Raw genomic sequence first — 17,928 nt, forward strand, 5'->3', positions numbered from 1 at the left:
ACCTGCTACTGAGCCTAGAATCCCACTGGGTCCAGCCAGAGGAATGGCTCTGTTGTAAGCTAGATGCTTGGCTAAAGAGTCCTGGGAGATACGCGAGCATGTTTTTTCTCCTTATACAAATCAGGTGTTACCCATCTCCTCATCAGCAAAGGCCTCAGATTGGGAGTTGCAATTATTCACTTTCAAGCATTTTTAAGAGTCATCTGGAGCTTTGCTGCACTAACAGTGGTTACACAGAATGTGCTTTCCCTTATTTAATGGCTGAGTAATATGCTAGTTCCCCCCAATTGAGTGAGTTTTTAAATTTACGTAAAACATATTTTACCATTCAATTCAATTCAATAGTTCTTTATTCGGTGGTTAAAAACCATCATAAAAGAATACACATATATACAATTAAAACAGTATTAAATCAGTATACAGAACATTTAATGAATCTATGTACATACAAATAATTCATTAATCACAGACAATCCTTATAGGTAGCTTGCTAAGACTAACAAGTTGACGAGTCTACAGTGTTCATAGTTAGTGCTGGCCTCTAGTTACCCTGAGTCTGAGTGCGAATTTCAAAAAACTTATCACCGCACATGATGTTAACGGGTCACTAGCCCTTTGTAAAAAGGTCAGTGCCTCTTTGGCTCGAGTGAACCTTGCCTTTTTCAGAATATCTTTTAAAAATCTATGTCTTGGGATGGTGTAAATAGGACATAAAAGTACAAAATGAAGGGTGTCCTGCGGAGACCTATTGTCGCAGCCGCAGGCACCCTTCTGCTCAATTGACTTACTAAAACCGGCTGGATCAGCTAATAAATACGGTAAAAAATTGAGCCTAAAACTTGACATTAAAAACCTCTCTTGGGCATTGTAAAGGACACAAAAGGTACGGTTCCATCCCTGCAGTGGTTTCAAGCCTACTGTAAATACTCACTGTTGGTTTGCTCCCTTCTAATGTAATCCTGCCCGATACTCTTGATTCCATGAAAATTCTCTTCAGGTTAAGCTTATCCTGAGCAGTGATCAGTGAGGGGTTTAAGTACAGCTCTTGGTAACCCATACTTTCCAGGCTAGTCTTGACATAATTGATCCATGATGTTTATCTCTACCAAGGCAATCTTGTATAATCAACCTGCTCAGTGCAGCTTCAGGGTTCGTCCATAATTTAAGCCAAGCCAGGATTGGTCTAAACTTAATCAGATCCTCTAAGTAGGGTCTTCCTAGTTCTTTGTGGACTATGAGAGCTGGTGTACAATTAGGGACTTTGAATACTGAGCGAAGTATTTTATTTTCTTCCTTTTGTAGTCCGTCAAGATTTATAAATCCTCATACTTCTGAGCCGTACATGGTTTTTGGACAACACATTGAGCCATAAAGGTTCATTGTTTGTTACGGACACCAGCGTCCAACTCTCCTCCCGTAACCAGAAATAGCCCCAGATGATGCCACCAGTTTGCCACACCTTTCCTGCACAAGAGGTGTGAATTTTAGTGACTCAAAGAGCACCCCTAGATACGAGAATGTTTGCACCCTTTCAAGTGTGTGGGTGCCAATTCTGTAAGTGAAGCCAGTCCGTGGCTTGTGGCCTGCTGTCATTACATATGATTTTTTTAGATTGACAGACAGGTCTATTGCTTCCATGAATTTGACAAACCCATCAATAAGGATTTGCAGGCTTTTAGGGGTCCGTGCCAGTAGAACCGCATCATCTGCGGACACACAGCACTGGTATGTTACGTGTCCCTACCCTTGAACAATCTGTATTTAGATTATTAAGAGATTGTTCCAAATTATTAATATATATCGAAAACAAAAAAGGAGCTAAAATACATCCCTGCCTCACGCCACTTGTACAGCTGAAGGATTCTGTCAAGCCCCCATCCTTGTTATAACGTACCCTGGCAGAGGTTTCTCTATACAGTTCCCTCAGTATGCAGATTATCCCAGGATAGATTCCCAGTTGGTTCATCATTACCCATAACTTATTCCTGTTAACATGGTCAAACGCAGCGGCCAAGTCCATGAACCCCAGATACATGGCTTCGTTGCTGGTTTTGGTATACTTTGCTACCAGCATGTATAGGTTCAGGCATTGATCGCTGGTGGACCTACCGGTTCGAAAACCGTACTGGGCATCTGAAATGATGTTTTTGTCCTTGGCCCACTCTGTCAATCGATTCAGGATTACTCTTCCCAGGATTTTCGCTGTGACATCTATCAAGGAGATAGGGCGGTAGCATTGGGGGTCATCTTGTTGCCTTTTTTAAAAATGGGTACAATAATGGCCGTTGACCAAGACCGGGGCAGACCGACCATAATGGCCGCTTTTAGTACTCTAGTTATAATAGGGGCCCATAAATCCACGTGACTCAGGAACAGATCTGGGGGGATCCCATCTGGGCCCGGGGCTTTGTTTTTGGTGAGTCCCTCAATGCCCATTCTAATCTCTTCCAGGGAAAATACCACCCGGTTACTCACTATGTTCATCCCCCTCTCCTTTGTCGAATCCTCCTCCCCGTGGTTATACAGGTCCTCAAAGTGAGCAATCCACTGTTCCGGGAGGATGTTTGTTGCGACCTGAGGGGCGTTGTTATCTTGAAAACAAGGGGAGTTTATTAATCTCCAGAATTCTGTGATATCCTTATTTTCAGAGGCCTCCCTCAAGGCCGCCCATGCTTCCCCCTGCAGTGTGACTTTCCTTCTTTTTAGCTCCTTCCTGTATATTGACCTGCATGTTTTGACTTCTACTTGATCCCTAGGTGTACCGCTCAGGGCTATTTTTAGATTCTTCAGAGCGCGTGTACAACCCCCATCAAACCATTTCGGAGAGTTAGAATAAGATTTCTTAGGGGCCTTGGCCAACAATAGCTCGTCCACCAAGCTAGTTATTTGACCAAACACATTTATTAAGCGAGCCCCTACCACCAAGAGGTCTAAGCACTCGTCAATGAGTGACTTGCCTCTTTCCATCAGGGACTTGTAAAATCTAGCCCCATCTAATTTTGCCCACTTGAGTCTTCTGCCTTGGGCCGTCACACATTCAATGGTACCCTCAACAGGCTTGTTCTTTTGCTTGCCCTGATACCGAAGCTCCATAACCAGAGGGTTATGGTCGCTAAACGGACTCCACTCGATTCCTTCTTTAATGATCCGATTTTTTAGGCCTCTCGAGACAAAAATATAATCTATGTGGGACGAGCACCCTCTCCCTTTGAAAGTAAGGGGGAGTGTGCCATCCGGTCCCAGTGGGATCATATCCACTGTATGTTCAAGGTCATAAAAATGGATAAGCTTACCCAATTCGATACCACTTGGGGAGTGGCTGAAATGGGGGCCTTTTTCTATTGGGCATTTTGACCAGTTAACAGTGATCGGAAACAACCACGGGCATAAGTGACAGTTCAAGTCACCCATTACTAGTATCAAGGGGGGCAAAGCACCATGGGCGGGAGCGAGTTTTTGTTTCAGCTTAGCGTCCAGTTCCCTCATAGTAGTGGAGTCATTTTTCGTGAGAGTGGTGTTATACACATTGAACAAAACAAGACTCAACCCTTTGTTCCTGAATCTCAGGGCCTGGACGTTCCATGCGAACCAGTCCACGTTAGACCATTTGCCTTCTATGTTTAGGTCAATGTATATTATCAAACCACCCTTGGCCCTACCTGAGGAGGTTTTTTCTGCAGGCGTGAAAAAGCATTTATAACCAGCTATTTGAAGGTGGGTGTTATCCAATGCCCAGGTTTCTTGTAGGCAAATTATATGGAAATGGGCCATATACTGACGCCAATCCTTGTTGTTAAATTTCCCTGCAATACCTGCTATATTCCACGAAATAATTTTCAGGCCCTCTTTCTCTATAGTGACGGGCCCTACCCCTGCCATTCCTTGGGTAGTATTAGCCCGCCCCCCTTTCTTTCTGGAGGATAGTTTCTGCAGGTCACTATCCTGCTGTCTTGGTTCTGGGGCTATGATTCCTGTCCCTAAGGGTGTTTGTGACCAACCCCCAGCGAGAGGGTCTGGGACTCCTATGGTCTTTACTAGGATCCTCCGCCCACCCCCCCTGGTAATGACTGTCCATCTTCTTTGGTCAGGCAATGTATGGGAAAGGTTCCTTCTATCGGGTCTGCCTGATCAGGATTTATCTGATCCGTATCAACCATCACTAGAGGGGAATGTGAATTGAATAGTCAGTCAATCTCCTCTAGTGACCTTAGTGGGGTGAACCTGTTTGCCCAACCAGGGTGTCCTCCTTCCCAAATCCCTGTCACTTGTCGTGAAAAATTTGGGCCTCTAATTAAGCTAGGATTTCGTCCCTCCACGCATCTCCATACAGTGGGCTGGCCCTCTTTTGGAGCCTGCTGCCTCGAGTAGAAGTAGCTAAGTGACAATGGCCTTATGCCCGTCGTGCATCCAGGTGGTACCATTCACTTTTTCTAGGAAACTCCTCTGAGAATCATATAAGATGACACATATACACTGTAAAGCCTATTTCAAAAGAGGTTATGCGTTTTAAAAATATTTGAGATTGCCATTTTTCACAAGTTCCTAAAAAAGCAACAGCAGTGTCAAATTTTCCACTTGGACTAGCAAGAACCCCTTATTAGAAGCCCAGAGGAAACACATTTCTCTGCAGCAAGGACTTCAAAAGTACGAGTTGTTTGAATTTCTGTTCTGTTCTGAACATATATGTTGCAATTGCCATACAGCATGTGAAGATGGGGAGGTGTAGGCATGTAGATATTGGACAAAGAGGTGCAGCATAGCAAGGTCTTTTCCAGTGGATAGCAACATGTGTATTTTCCCAACATGCAGATATTGGGGCTGATTCGTGGGTGGGGGGGACTGGAGGAGAGGGGCCAACGGGTTTTGGCACAGTGCCATTATTTTCTGGGGTGGGGAAGCATGTCAGGTGTTAAGGCGAGCTACTCACCACTGCTTGGGGAGGGGGGTTTGGGAGCTTAGTGGTGGTCAGGCAGGAAGGAGGGTGTAATAGGTTTGCTAAAAAAAGATCTAAACTTGCGATTCATAGCAACATGCACTGTCCTAAATGTTTAGAATGTTACATTTGAAAGAAGGAGGGCGCAAGTGTTGGGTTGATTCTATCTTTGTACTACAATAGTTTAATGCTTGGAGGGGATGGTCCGCTATTGGAAAAGATCAGGCATACAGGCCCAGTAAATTAGATACGAAGAGCAAGATAGTAAGGTCTGTCACTAAGTGCGTATTTGTAGGCAATAGCTGGGTAGGCTGGATATGCATGCTCTCCATTCGTGGTAGGTCATGGGATGAAATAGTATTTATCGATATAGGTAACATTTTATTGTTTCTTTGCACACTAAGCACTTCACACACTTTCTGTGGCTCTCTCTGTATCTAATGGATCTACTGGGAAAAGTAAATCGAAATGATGACGAATAATAATTTGAAGGTGGCTTCTTTTAAAGTTAATGGTCTTAATAGCAAAAAGAAATTATGCGCAATGGAAGCCTGGATTACAGATGAGAACCCATCAGTGATCTTAGTCCAAGAAACGCATATCCCAGTAGGGAAATAGTCTGAATTTTCAATGTTTAAAACCTGAGCGGGCTACTCCTCAGATTGTCCTCTGCCCAGGCGGCAGACCATGGCAACGTAATTTTCTTGGCCAAGAGGCTAGGTGCCGGAGTGGTTGATTTTCCCAATGACAAATGTGGATATTGGTGCTGGGTGAGTTGGCTGGTGCTGTCTAGGCATCTCACGTTTGTGAGTTGGTATGCCCCAGTGGAAGATAATGCTGTGCCTTACTAGGAGCTTTTTCGATCAGTATTACAAATCCCAGGCGAAATCATTTTCGGAGGTGACTTTAACTTTCTACTGAATCCAAGATTAGATTCCTCAGTAAAGTTAGAGAGACAGTTAAAGCCCAAAACTGCAAAGGGTTTGCAAAACTATCAGAAAACAGTGACTTATTGATCCATGGAGGGCAGCTTTCCCCACAAAAATTGAATACACCTGTTTTTCTGGACGATTTTGTAGCACTTCTCGCATAGATTTTTTCCTACTTTAAAAGACTCTGGATTTTAAAGGCTAGCGGACATTACCTAATGGTTTTTCAGATCATGCAATGATTGTCCTTGATATATCGGTGGGGAAAGCTACAAAGGAATTCTAGACGTTAGGTTTTTAATAAATAATATCTACAGGAGGATGTGCAAGAAGAGATAAAGGAATTCTTGGTTATGAATCATAGTTCCACTCCCCCAAGCATAGTGTTGGATAGTTTAAAAGCCTATTTAGAGGGTTGGTGATAAGGAAGGGCGCCGAGAATAGTAGAAGGGCTAGACTACAAAAGCAAGTTCTAGAAAGGACAGTCCAGCATATTTATGAAAAATTGCTAAGGAATTCTTCTAAGTCTAATAAAAGAGAATTGGGAGGGCTGAACAGGCACTAAGCTAGGCGTATTATACATAGCATGAGGTTTTAAATTGTGCCTACATCCAAAAGGTTTATGAGAAGAGTAGTTTCATGGGGAGGTTTTTAGCCTGGCAGGCACACGAACAACTGCCAATAACAGGATAGATGCACTGAAATGCCCGGTTTCAGGGGTTAGGTGCAAGGAGCCAGAGAAAGTGGGGAAAATTATGCTTGATCATTATAAGCAGATTTATACTCAAAAGCAATTGGTCGATAAAAAACTCCTGGGAAAGTTTTTAGCAGACTGCAATATTCCTACGCTATCCGGGGAAGAGGTGGAAAATATTATTCAACCTTTCTCCAGGAAAAATTGGAGGAGGTGGTTTAAAATCTCCCATTTGTAAGGCCTGTGGGCCTGATGGTTTTTCGGTGGAATATTTCAAATCTTTTTTTAGATATTTTAGTCGACTATTTCTCACTTGTTGCCGTCACAATGTTAGGGGGGGGGGGGGGAAGTCTATACTAGTTTAATTTCATTTGGGGAATGTTGTACATTTTTTTAAAAGGGGAACGATGGCTAAGATCCAAACTAGTATTGTCCAATTACTTTATTTAAAGTAGATTATAAAATAATATCAAAACTATTAGCAAACAGAATCAACCTAATCGCATCAAAACCGACTATGGGAGTTATGCCGTCCCCCATATTAATGCGGTTACACCTTTGTCAGAACTAGTTTTGGATTCTGGCACTAATTTGGCACCCGGTATAGTGCAAAAGTGACGAAAGTGGGGTCCAAGAAGCCAGCTGACTTTTTATCTGGTCAGAGGTGGTTATGCATGTTTGAAGTCCACAAATTAGTTCAAGGTGACTTTCTGCTCCTCAGATCTTTTAGAATGTAGGGTAAAGTATTTAGTAATTTAGATTTTAACCAGATTAGCAGTTGTCTAAAAGTGTTAACCACGTTAGTTGAAGCTCCCGACCATAAGTGGCCCAGGGAATGGAAAAAATTGTTCGCCTCTATGAAGGGCCCTGATCTTAGTCAAAAAGCAATCAAAAAATGGGAAAAATACGAGGGGTTGGAATTAACAAAAAAGATGTGGGATGAAGTCAATATACTAAATTTTATTGTTCAGAGAGGAGACAATTGGCACCTAATGCTATTTTTTTAGTAAATGTTTGCTATACAGAACTCAATAATTTCTTGCACAAGTCAACCCTAACTGGACGGGTCATTGCTTTCGATGTGCCTTGAGGGCAGCTGCAAACTAGTTGCATGTAAATAGTCTGTGTCCCCTGATTCAGGAATTTCAGAATGAAATATTTAAGTATTTGGAGAAGGATTGGCAGGTTAAACTAGCTCCCAGTATCTGGTGGAAAGTTCTGAGGTACGATCCCGCTTCTTGTTTAACCACTAAATTTGTAAAATGATTATATGTGGCAATGGCACTGGTCAGATCCCTATTACTCCAAAAGTGGTGGACACCGCTGAACCGCACGATAGGGGAATGGATGCAAAAAATTAAACAAGTAGGGAATAAGGAACAGCTGTAAGCAATGCGTAATGAGGGGATAAAAAAAATTCGATAAACTTTGGGGGTGGTTTATGGACGAAGCCTCGGGCAGATCTAAATGCCTGGATAGCACCTTATTGCTTCTTTACCAATTAAGTACTTTACGCACTTTTGGTGGCTTGAATTAGAGAGGAAGCTGTCCAGACTTGTTTTTTGTATTTATGTCTTGTGGAGTTTCAATGCAGTTCTTTTTGCTGCTAGATCAATTTTGTAATGAAATGTGTTTTATATGTGTATTTATTGTCGGTGTATGAATTTCATGAATTGATGTATTTGTTTCGCAATTTTTGGATCTCAATAAAAAAATTGGGCTGATTCAAAAAGGTATGCCTTTGTGAATTGGCCACAAAAACATCTAAAATGGGAACATTCATATACAATTAGTACCAATATAAACTGCACATTTACGAATAGGGAGTTGGATGTTTATGGTCAATTCATCAAGGCATGTAAGGAGTCTATAAAAGAGTACTGCTGTGGAACTACTTGTAGTACTCAAATGCCTCTGTGACACTGCTCCAATATTGTAATGTAATATTATGTTTACTTACCCTTGATACAGTGCCGGGACTTAAAGCTTCCTGTATTAAGGATATTTCAGGAGGGCTCCTGGGTAAACCATCATCCTCCGAGCTGGTACCAGTGTCATCTGTCCGCCTGGACGGAATTCGTAATGGGGGAGGGCCCATCACTATGGTGCCCTGAAGCTTCAGCTGCAGCACAAAAGGAATAAACAGCACCATAACATTTAACCGTTATGAACCAAAGCATTTTAACAATTTATTTTTTACGTTCTTTTCAACAATTAATGAATTCTAAAAGTGTCTGTAATCGAAGTGTGCTGCAGAGGCAAGCATCACTTTCCTATCATAATCAGCCGTAGACCTAGTCAATGACCGGCCAAAGTCTTATAGTTGAAGGTAGACAACGGGAAAAACTGGAGATGGAGAAACATCACACAAATTCTCTTGGCCACTGCTCCAGGCTCCACCAGGCAGCTGGATGAGGTCTGGAACTCACACCAAGAGAAGCCACTAACAACATTCCATGTGAGAATCACACTCTACTGTGCAAGATACAAGACTGTAAATAAACACTGAATAACCAGTAAATCAGCCCATAACACGTACAGTATTTAGAGTGAGTCTACTTTACACCGCTCTATTATCCTAACACAGTACAACATATTAACACACCACAAGAACACACTGAGAAGTATTAGTTGGACTGCTCAATATCAATTATCTTAAACCACTTACAAAGAACACTGCTCCTCTCCTGTTGTTGTGCTCGTGCCAGCCCATGCACCAGGATGGACAGACGATCGCCGAGCATGTTGGAGCCTTGGAAAACACGGAAGCTCACAGGAGAGCTGCTGCTGTAGGGGACTCGACTACATTGAACCCGGAGCAGAAAGCGAAAACCTTCCTCTCCTACGCCCCCTCATCTGCTCAGATGTGCGCCACCACCTTATAGAGGGAACCAACCCTTCCGGAGCCCCCACCAGCGCTGAGTCTAGAATCGGAAGCTCACATCAAAGCTATTGTCCACCAGTGGTGAATCTTCTGCCACCCTCATGCCCGTATGTGGTGATCCTTACCAGAGTACCTAGCATGTGTAAGATCAGAGGGAGACATACAATGAGCTATTTAATAAAACACTGGATTGGCTTATTCTCCACAGGTACCCTATCTTTGGTAAGTAATGTACTGCTGACCCGCAGGGGGTTGGATTGGGCCAGGGGAGGTGGACCACTGTGATGATTACGTCGTAGTCCATTTTAGTTCTTCACTGCTGGTGCAGAACCTGCTCTTTGGATATTTGAGCAATCTAATAGCTAGGAGTAACATGGAATTGATGCCTCTGGGATATTTTTTGTAAGTCTTGTGCTCTATCCCAGCCAGCTGCAAGAAGCCAGGCGTCTAGGGCATGTAACCTTCCAGCTCCTGTCCTTGTTAATTTTAGGCACAATAATTATACTTTTTCAATTCCAATCGCTATGATATCTTAACAGGATATGTATATTTTATGCTTTTAGATTGTCTATTATAATCCGAATATGTTTTTAAACTGACTATGTGGTTTTTATTTGAACGTTTTTTATGGCATTTCTGCTTTCATTGTGGTTTCTCCCAAGAATAGCACAGCATTTCAAAACCTTATACAGAAGCTGGCAAAAAACAAGGAAGCAATCTTATACTGATGGCGATGTTAGAAAAGAGTGAATAGGTTTGTATTTCATTCCTTTAGGTACTGGAGTTTTTCATCGTTCCGCTCCTGACTGATTAACTCAGATTAGAAAAGGACATAGATATATAAAGTCCAGGTCTTCTGTACAGTTCTCGGCCACCACATAGTGGATGGTGCATGCCTATGCAGATTATCTGGGAGACAAGGTGTTCAAAAGATTGTGAGTATGGTATCTTCAGTGTCATGGTTGGCTTGATGTGTTTATGGCCATCCCTGCTCAATGAATAGCTAGTGTGTCTAAAAGCACCCCAAATGGCAGGAGATAGGATTGGAGATAATGTCTGTCGAACCCAGTGGTGTGTGCTTTGGACATAAGAAAACATGAGTTTGACTGGCACTGGAAGTTTGTCTCACTGCAAGCAAGGAGAGCGCCTCTCTACTGGAATCAGCCTTTGAGAAATATCTGTGGATATAATGAGCAACTAGAAAATAGCATCTGTGAAGGAAGGTTGTTTATAATAGCTGCTATGTTCCTCCTGCTTCAATCAGCCATCCTGATCAGACTGCGAGGCAGCATTGTTCATCCTCAGTTTTCTTTGTTGTCCCATTGCGGGAGACAAATATTCTTAATTTTTACCTATGTCTCGTTGGAAGTTGACCCCAAAGCTGGACACAGAAACATACAGTAGGATGTTGTTTAACAAGGCCTGTTTTTACAAAACTGGACTATGCTCCCCTCCACTCTATCCACTTCGCTAACAGTGAAAGTCAAATAGTCAATATTTACTGCACAAACCTTTTGATATGAGGCGAGTCTGCCAAGTTCTCCATGCAGTGAAAGTTAAGCAAATATATGTCCACTGGCAAAACCACATAAGTGTCGGAAAGGAGAGAAACCGGTTTAAAAACCAGAGCTGCTTGTCCACGCCTAGAAAGTCCTCCACATCAGACCAGCATACCTCAATGACCAACTTCAACTCTACCAACCGTCCAGACACCGACGTTCTACCTCTCTCTCTCGCACAGGTACTCCGCGTCCACAGAAGTAAGTAAGGAGGGCGCACCTTCTCCTTCATAACCTCCAAGAACTGGAATGAACTTCCTCAACACATCAGGACAGCGCCTTCATTTCTCAACTTCTGCAAGAAACTGAAGACCTGGCTGTTCAATTAGTTGCTCGGCAGGGCCTACTTTCCTGCTCTGCCACCTGGAGACCCTCATGGGTGATAAATTGCGTCATACAAATCAACATAACATGACAACAACAAAGTGACCCAAGGAGAGCTCCAAAATTTATAAAACAAATCATAAATATACTCTGAATCAGGGCAAAGGTCCACCAAGTGAAGTAAAAGTATGATATGTCCCTTTAGCTTTCTTAAACAGGGATGAACTTGATTTTGACTGAAGATTAGTGGGAGAATAAATTACAATATGAGAGACAGAAGACTGAATGTTACCTTGATATCTGAATTCATAAACGCAAGCGATAGAATTATGGTATAACATTATGTCATCATCTGTTTATGGGATGTTGTGCCCAACTACACACCTTTAATTAACGGACTTATCGCGTAGCACATTGCCGCAAGTGAGGGAATTATCCACTGTACACCTACATAGCCTATATTCTGTTTGTCATGGCATACTATGAACAGCTGAGAAATGTATAATTTTCAAATGGATTCAAGCTTATTCCTGCAAACTCAAGTTAACTCTATAATATTCTGTAACCACATCCTGAAATGCATAAAGGTAATGTTTAAAACATCAATATGCTGGCCAAGGGTCTAACACTCAAACATTAATTTCCCTAAAATTGTTGAATTGCAGCCCCATTTACTAAGGTGTTAACACACTGCTAGAACATATTTACACAACTTGGTTGAATTACAATCGACCAGGTAATAGGTGATAAGGAATACTTCTGCCAAATTCTCCTACACACTGAAAGTTCTTTGAGTCATATGTGTTGACTAAGGCAACAGTCAATACCTAATCATATAGAGACGTAACCATGATTAGAAACCCGCACAAAAAATACACAACCGATGTAGGGGAGGGAGCATGAAGCTCCCAGCAGGCCTAATCTTTAATCACGACACAGACACTCAGTTATGGAACATGGCAGTTACATGTTGTTTGCTACAGATTCATTCTCTAAGTTCCTCAAGTACCAATATGGCTCTACATGAATTCAGCCGTGTAAGTTTAAAAACAAATGCTGAAGTGTTAATGTAGAAGCAGCTAAACCCTTAAGAGGAAGAAATAGAGGATCACTGCAGTAAAAAAGACACCAAATGGCCTGGCTCCTTCTGCCCAAGGTTTCTAAATGTTAGAACTTGCCTTTGTTGCATTCCTGCTGAGACAGCCTCTCTTCTCTGCTGTAGCCTGCTTTCAGACAGACTTCACTTGAACAGTTCCTACAGGACTGGGTCCTGAATCAACCAGGCTGGAGTTGACATAGGTTTGAATTAGAAATCTGGTGGACACACATATTACAGGATCTAAATAATTCACTTCCAGAATTCTAAATTATACACATCACAATGTAGCGGTGTCTTTCTGCTTTGTAATGCTTCATAATACATTATGTTTAGTTTCTGGGATACATCTCCAGGTATTACACCTCACTGTGATATGCAATATGTAAGGGAGATCCTTAATTTGCATACGCCTGTCTCCCTGTAAGGGTCGACTCCAAGAGCATACATTTCAAGAGGGTAATATTTGGTGTTCTTGGAGAGACAACTACCCCCTGTAATGTTGCCACTCTGCTAAGATTTACACTAAACAGAACGCAGAAAACTATAATAAGGGTGCACTTCTATGCACTGTATAATTAAATTATGTAATTAGACTGCACAACCTACCAAGTTTTCAACGTAACCTAGAAGTGGTGCAGCTTATCCTTGTAAAGTAGAACCTTGGCCAACTGGAAGCTTAAGAGACCAAAAATGCCCTTTTATTCAACTCTTGACATGTTTACAGGACTAATCACTTAACTCTAATACTAACTCACTAACCTACTTGAACAGTGAGTGATAGCTAGTGAACGTACACCGTGTACCCTTTGAGCATACACCCTTTTAAGGCCTTGTGTTACTCTACAAGCAACAAATACTTGGGAGCATATTTGTTTGCCACATGGACATGAAGATTGCATGAGGCAAGTCAAAGATAAGGAAACATGTGGAATGCCTTGATCTGAAACCTAAAAACATTTTTTAACTATTGTTAAATGTATGTAATTCTATCTCCTCTGAATGGAAAGCAAATCAAGAAATGCAGAATAACTAGTGTTTGTACAAATCTGCACCCAGTTTGGGCGAACCTCCTCTGTTTATGAAGTAAACAGTATTACTTTAATTCAGGTGCTATTTCTGAACAAATTAAACGTGTTCACTTATATCACTGATAGTCATCTTGGCAAGGGAACTATGACAGAAACCTTTAAGCAAAGAAAATTACCTGTACATCAATCAGGGAGTCATTTTATTCTAACAGGTGGATTCCTGAGGGCTGATTGAGTACGATTTGAGGATTTTGTTTACCCAAGATGAAGGAGGCTTCACTGCTGCAACCGAATCCTAAATTGTTTTTGACGTGTTAATGTTGCTGGATAATTGCTATGCAGTATAATTGTAACCTAACATTGAAAATAATTTTTCTCTAAATTATATCTTTGATAGCTACATTTTTTAAATAGTACATATAATAATAATTTTGTCAAGAGCGAACTTGGGTATTCACATAAGCACAGGACCCACAATTGCCGGCTGTAACTTAAAATAGGTTACCTGATACCACACACACACACACACACACACATATATATATATTTCCTTTTTCTTGATGTCAAACATTGCAGTTTAATACTGTTCCAATGGATGAAGGGGGTACTGCTGTAGATGGTAGAACTCTTATGCTGCTCTCTTTTGGTATACATTTTTATTAGCACTTCTAAGAAGGTATACAAGACACACAAAACCACAATTAAGATAACAATTTAACAAGAGTAAATTCTGCATACTGGTATGCCCAAATCCCTAACCCAAACTGCACAAAATGCCACATCCCCATCATGGCATTTTCTCATGGCTTCAACTCTATAACCATGATTCTGGTAATCTTAACCTCATAATATCATGTGCTTTTACTGGCACCTCCTCATTTTTTCATGGTTTCCCTAGTGATATTACTCTATTAATTCCTCTTTCCAATTCGCTACCAAGGGGTAACCTCCACCGAACATATGTGCTCTACTGGATCTTTTGGCTAGTATAGAAACCATTGTCAGGAAAGATTTCAAGTATTGTCTTGAACTCCACTTCTGCCGATTCCTAGAGGAACTGTACATTGATCATGCTCCATCATCCAACAGACAACTCTCGCTATATGGATGTTTATGAAAACTGAAAGAACTCTCATATAGCAGCCCTTCATCGGAGGGAAAACATGTACCTTCTCTATCCCATTCTATATAAATGTCTTGCAAAAAAGAGACCGACTCTGCAGTTATGAACAGTATGAGCGGATCCTCCTGGTCAGCATTGGAGTCCATGCCATAGAAGTTTTCACTTCCTTGTCTGTCGTCCTCTGCTGTCCCACCCAACTTGCCTGCCTCATCAGACCCTGGGGTCTTTCTGAGGTCATCTAAAGCAACATCTCTGAGACGTTGGGGGCTTGCATGTCTCCCTGTCTTCAGTTTCCTAGATGTACACATAGTTCTCAATTCTTGGAATGAGAGATGGTCATACTTAGTTGGCAAGGAACCACTGACTTCAGGCCTAAAAGACATACTAGAGTTATGTGGTGTAGGCACCTACCTAACCTAGTGGGAGCTACTAAACTCTCTTGAGTTGGAGAAATGGTGTGCTAGACCCTTGACTTACCCAACTCCAAGTTCAGTAGAACTTAATTAATCTAGTCTTGATTTATATGTACCTAATACCTTTAGTGGTTTTCAGTTAGTCACTCAATGAGATTATCTGGTAAAACAATAGCAAGCTTGAATCCCAACCGCTGCACACCAATGTGAGAAGTTGGCCTGGTATATGCTGTCCACTTGTTAAAGTCGGCACCTTGTACCAGTCCAAACAACCCGTATTGATGATTAGGTTTAAGAAGACCTTTATTGAAAGCTATCCTAGTGGTAGCTATGGAGAGCAGCCTTCAGGCTAAGTCGCGAAGGAATGTAAAGCAGCTTGTTTTACCAGATTATAATCTCTTGAATGACCAAATGAAAGGAGAACCACACAAGGAATATAAAAAATGTATGTATTTATTACTAAACACGCTCTACTAACCTCTTTATGAGATTAGGGAACAAAGCACACAATAGTAAATCACTAGAACAACCGTAAATAGCACAATACACAGTGGGCTCCCGGGGGAGACCAAACCATATACTAAGAAAGTGGTATAAAAACCACGACTTGACTAGACAGTGCCTAGAGTATGTAGAATCGCTGGGACCCTAAGAAACCACCCAAGGTAGTGACACAGGGGACCCATGCAGTGTGAGAACACAGACGCAAGCTCCATACAACTCTATGGGAAAGTCGCGGTTGGAATTTTAAAGATTAAGGACACTTCGGAGAGGTCTTTAAGCAAACCCAGTTAAACATAGAAGGTTCTAAGGCCAGCACCCTTGAGAGTACCGAGATACCAGTGTTGCCTATCCCAGAGGAGCCGGGTGCATAGGGGTCAAGTGATGTCGGAAACCTTCGTAGTTTTCAATGGCGTGATGCGGAAAAGTGCTGCTGCCGGGAAGATGAAGTGTCCGGTGTGATCCAAGCCTGGATCGGAGCTGAGAATAACCTGAAAGCAGAGGGGACAGAGTCTGGGTCACTTCAGTGACCAGGGGCACGATAGACGAATGCCCACCGATATCGGTGTTTGAGGTGAGCAGAGGTGAAGTTTGACTCTGCAGCCACGGGGACCAGGAGACGTCGACGACGACCAAAGTCCGGAGGTGAACTGTCCCACGAAGGATGTCGAGTGCTGGGCGGAGGAGGGGGGGGGGGGGGGGGGCGACGGGTCAGTGTCCGGATTGAACACCAACCAGCCTTGGTAAATGCAACCCAAGCAGGCAGAGGAAAGATGCTTCGGTGAGGACCAGCACGGTCCTGGGGACTCTCCAAGCTATGGAGAGTCAGGCACGTCTGGAGCAACCAGGAAAGCCCACAGAAAGTCAAAGTTACCTTCACAGGGACCCAGAGGCCAACGGACCAGGGATCGTGAAGAGACCTCGAGCTGAATCATAAAATACCAGCCCAAGGAACACTCGTGGAGTGTAGGTCGGAAATCTTTGGTGCAATTATTGCTCAGGGTCAGGACTACAAGTAGCTTAAATCACAGCCTCAGGAGTCGCCCAAAAGCATATGATGCTGCAAATGTATGCGGCGCACAGGGTTTCGGGTTGCACGGTCCCCACGAGGGATACCGGCCTCAGATAGCTGAGAGCGCAGATCAACCTCAGAGACCACGGGAACCCACCTCCTGTGTTGCAGAAATCTTCAGGGTCCTCAGGAGCTCGGGAGATGCAAACCGGTCAGATGCGTTTTAGGTGCCTGCCTTGCAGGGGAGTAACTACTTTACTCCAAGGGAGATTCTTCAGTAATCCAGCGTCGAGCAGATCGTCAAAATACTTGGTTTCTGTAGCAGAGTTTAGTCCAGGTAAAATCTAAAGTCCTGTAGTCAGGGGTTCCTACTTTATACCCAAGGAAGGGGTGGGACAAACTCAGGTGACCCACCTATGGGAGGGTCAGGACAGAGGAGTGGCTATACCCATGTCCTTTGTCCAGTTTCGCGCCAGAGCAGGAGCAAATGGCTCCTGCAACCGGTCTGAGCTGGACTATGCACAGGGACACCAAATGTGCCCCCAGTGCAGACATGAAAGCACTCAGAGTGCACCCACCCAGTCCCAATACACTAAATCCTGTCTGGGAGGTGGTCTAACCTTCCTGTGACAGGAAACCTATTGTCAAGCCTTCCCCTGCTCAAGCTTGGCTCAGCAGCAGGAGGGCAGTCTTGTGTCTGTGGCTGGCAGCATCCATTTTGTGATGCCCAGGTCAAGAATGCTGGTACCGGGTAACCCGATATGTCATATTTGCCCCTCTAGGAGGGTGGACTCATACCTCCCCCGCCAGTTACCGGCGGAGAGGTATGATTCCAAGGTGTTTGACACCAAACACAACATGTTTCCATGCAGCCATTTTAAAGTTAGCATTTACCGTAAGGTTACAATTCACTTAATTATATATGGTTGGCTGCATCACAAACAACCCCGGAAAATAGGTTCCGAAGACTGCAGAAGGGCTCTGCTCATGCAGGTGCACCCTCTCACATAAAACCCAGCACCCTGCCTTCAGGATTGACAAGGCCTGCCATAGGGGTGACTGATAGGTTTATATGTGCAGTGATATAGGATAGATATAGTGAACCTATATCTAAGTAAGGGGTGCATGCACCACCTTACACAGGCTGCTGTAGTAGACCGGTGGTGTCATTTTGAATGGTCTCTCAGGGGTGGCATAATACATGCTGCAGCCCCTGGGAGGCCTCTGGGGTACCTATGCCCTGGGTACATAGTATACCATATACTAGGCACTTATAAGGGTACCCCAGAATCCAATCTGGAGTGCACCTAAGGTACATGCAATCAATTTTAGGGAGAAAGCAGATAAACTGGTGTCCTGATTAGCAGGATCCCAGTCAGACTAGTCGAAAACCAGCAAAACACCAGGAAAAAAATGGGGGTAACCATGC

The 17,928-nt window shown here is 43.0% G+C and overlaps 1 protein-coding gene across 10 annotated transcripts in view; it reads right to left on the minus strand.

Annotated features, from left to right (window-relative positions):
* Positions 1-17,928, minus strand: part of CRACDL (CRACD like) — a 494,556-nt gene that overhangs the window by 123,114 nt on the left and 353,514 nt on the right. For all 10 annotated transcript variants that reach the window (XM_085622830.1, XM_085622825.1, XM_085622824.1 and 7 more), the window contains one exon: positions 8,517-8,678. In XM_085622830.1, coding sequence (XP_085478956.1) covers positions 8,517-8,678 — 162 coding nt within the window. The remainder of the gene's footprint in view (positions 1-8,516; positions 8,679-17,928) is intronic.

The sequence above is a fragment of the Triturus cristatus genome, chromosome 8 (genome assembly GCF_964204655.1).
Source record: "Triturus cristatus chromosome 8, aTriCri1.1, whole genome shotgun sequence".
In the NCBI taxonomy this organism is placed as follows: domain Eukaryota; kingdom Metazoa; phylum Chordata; class Amphibia; order Caudata; family Salamandridae; genus Triturus; species Triturus cristatus.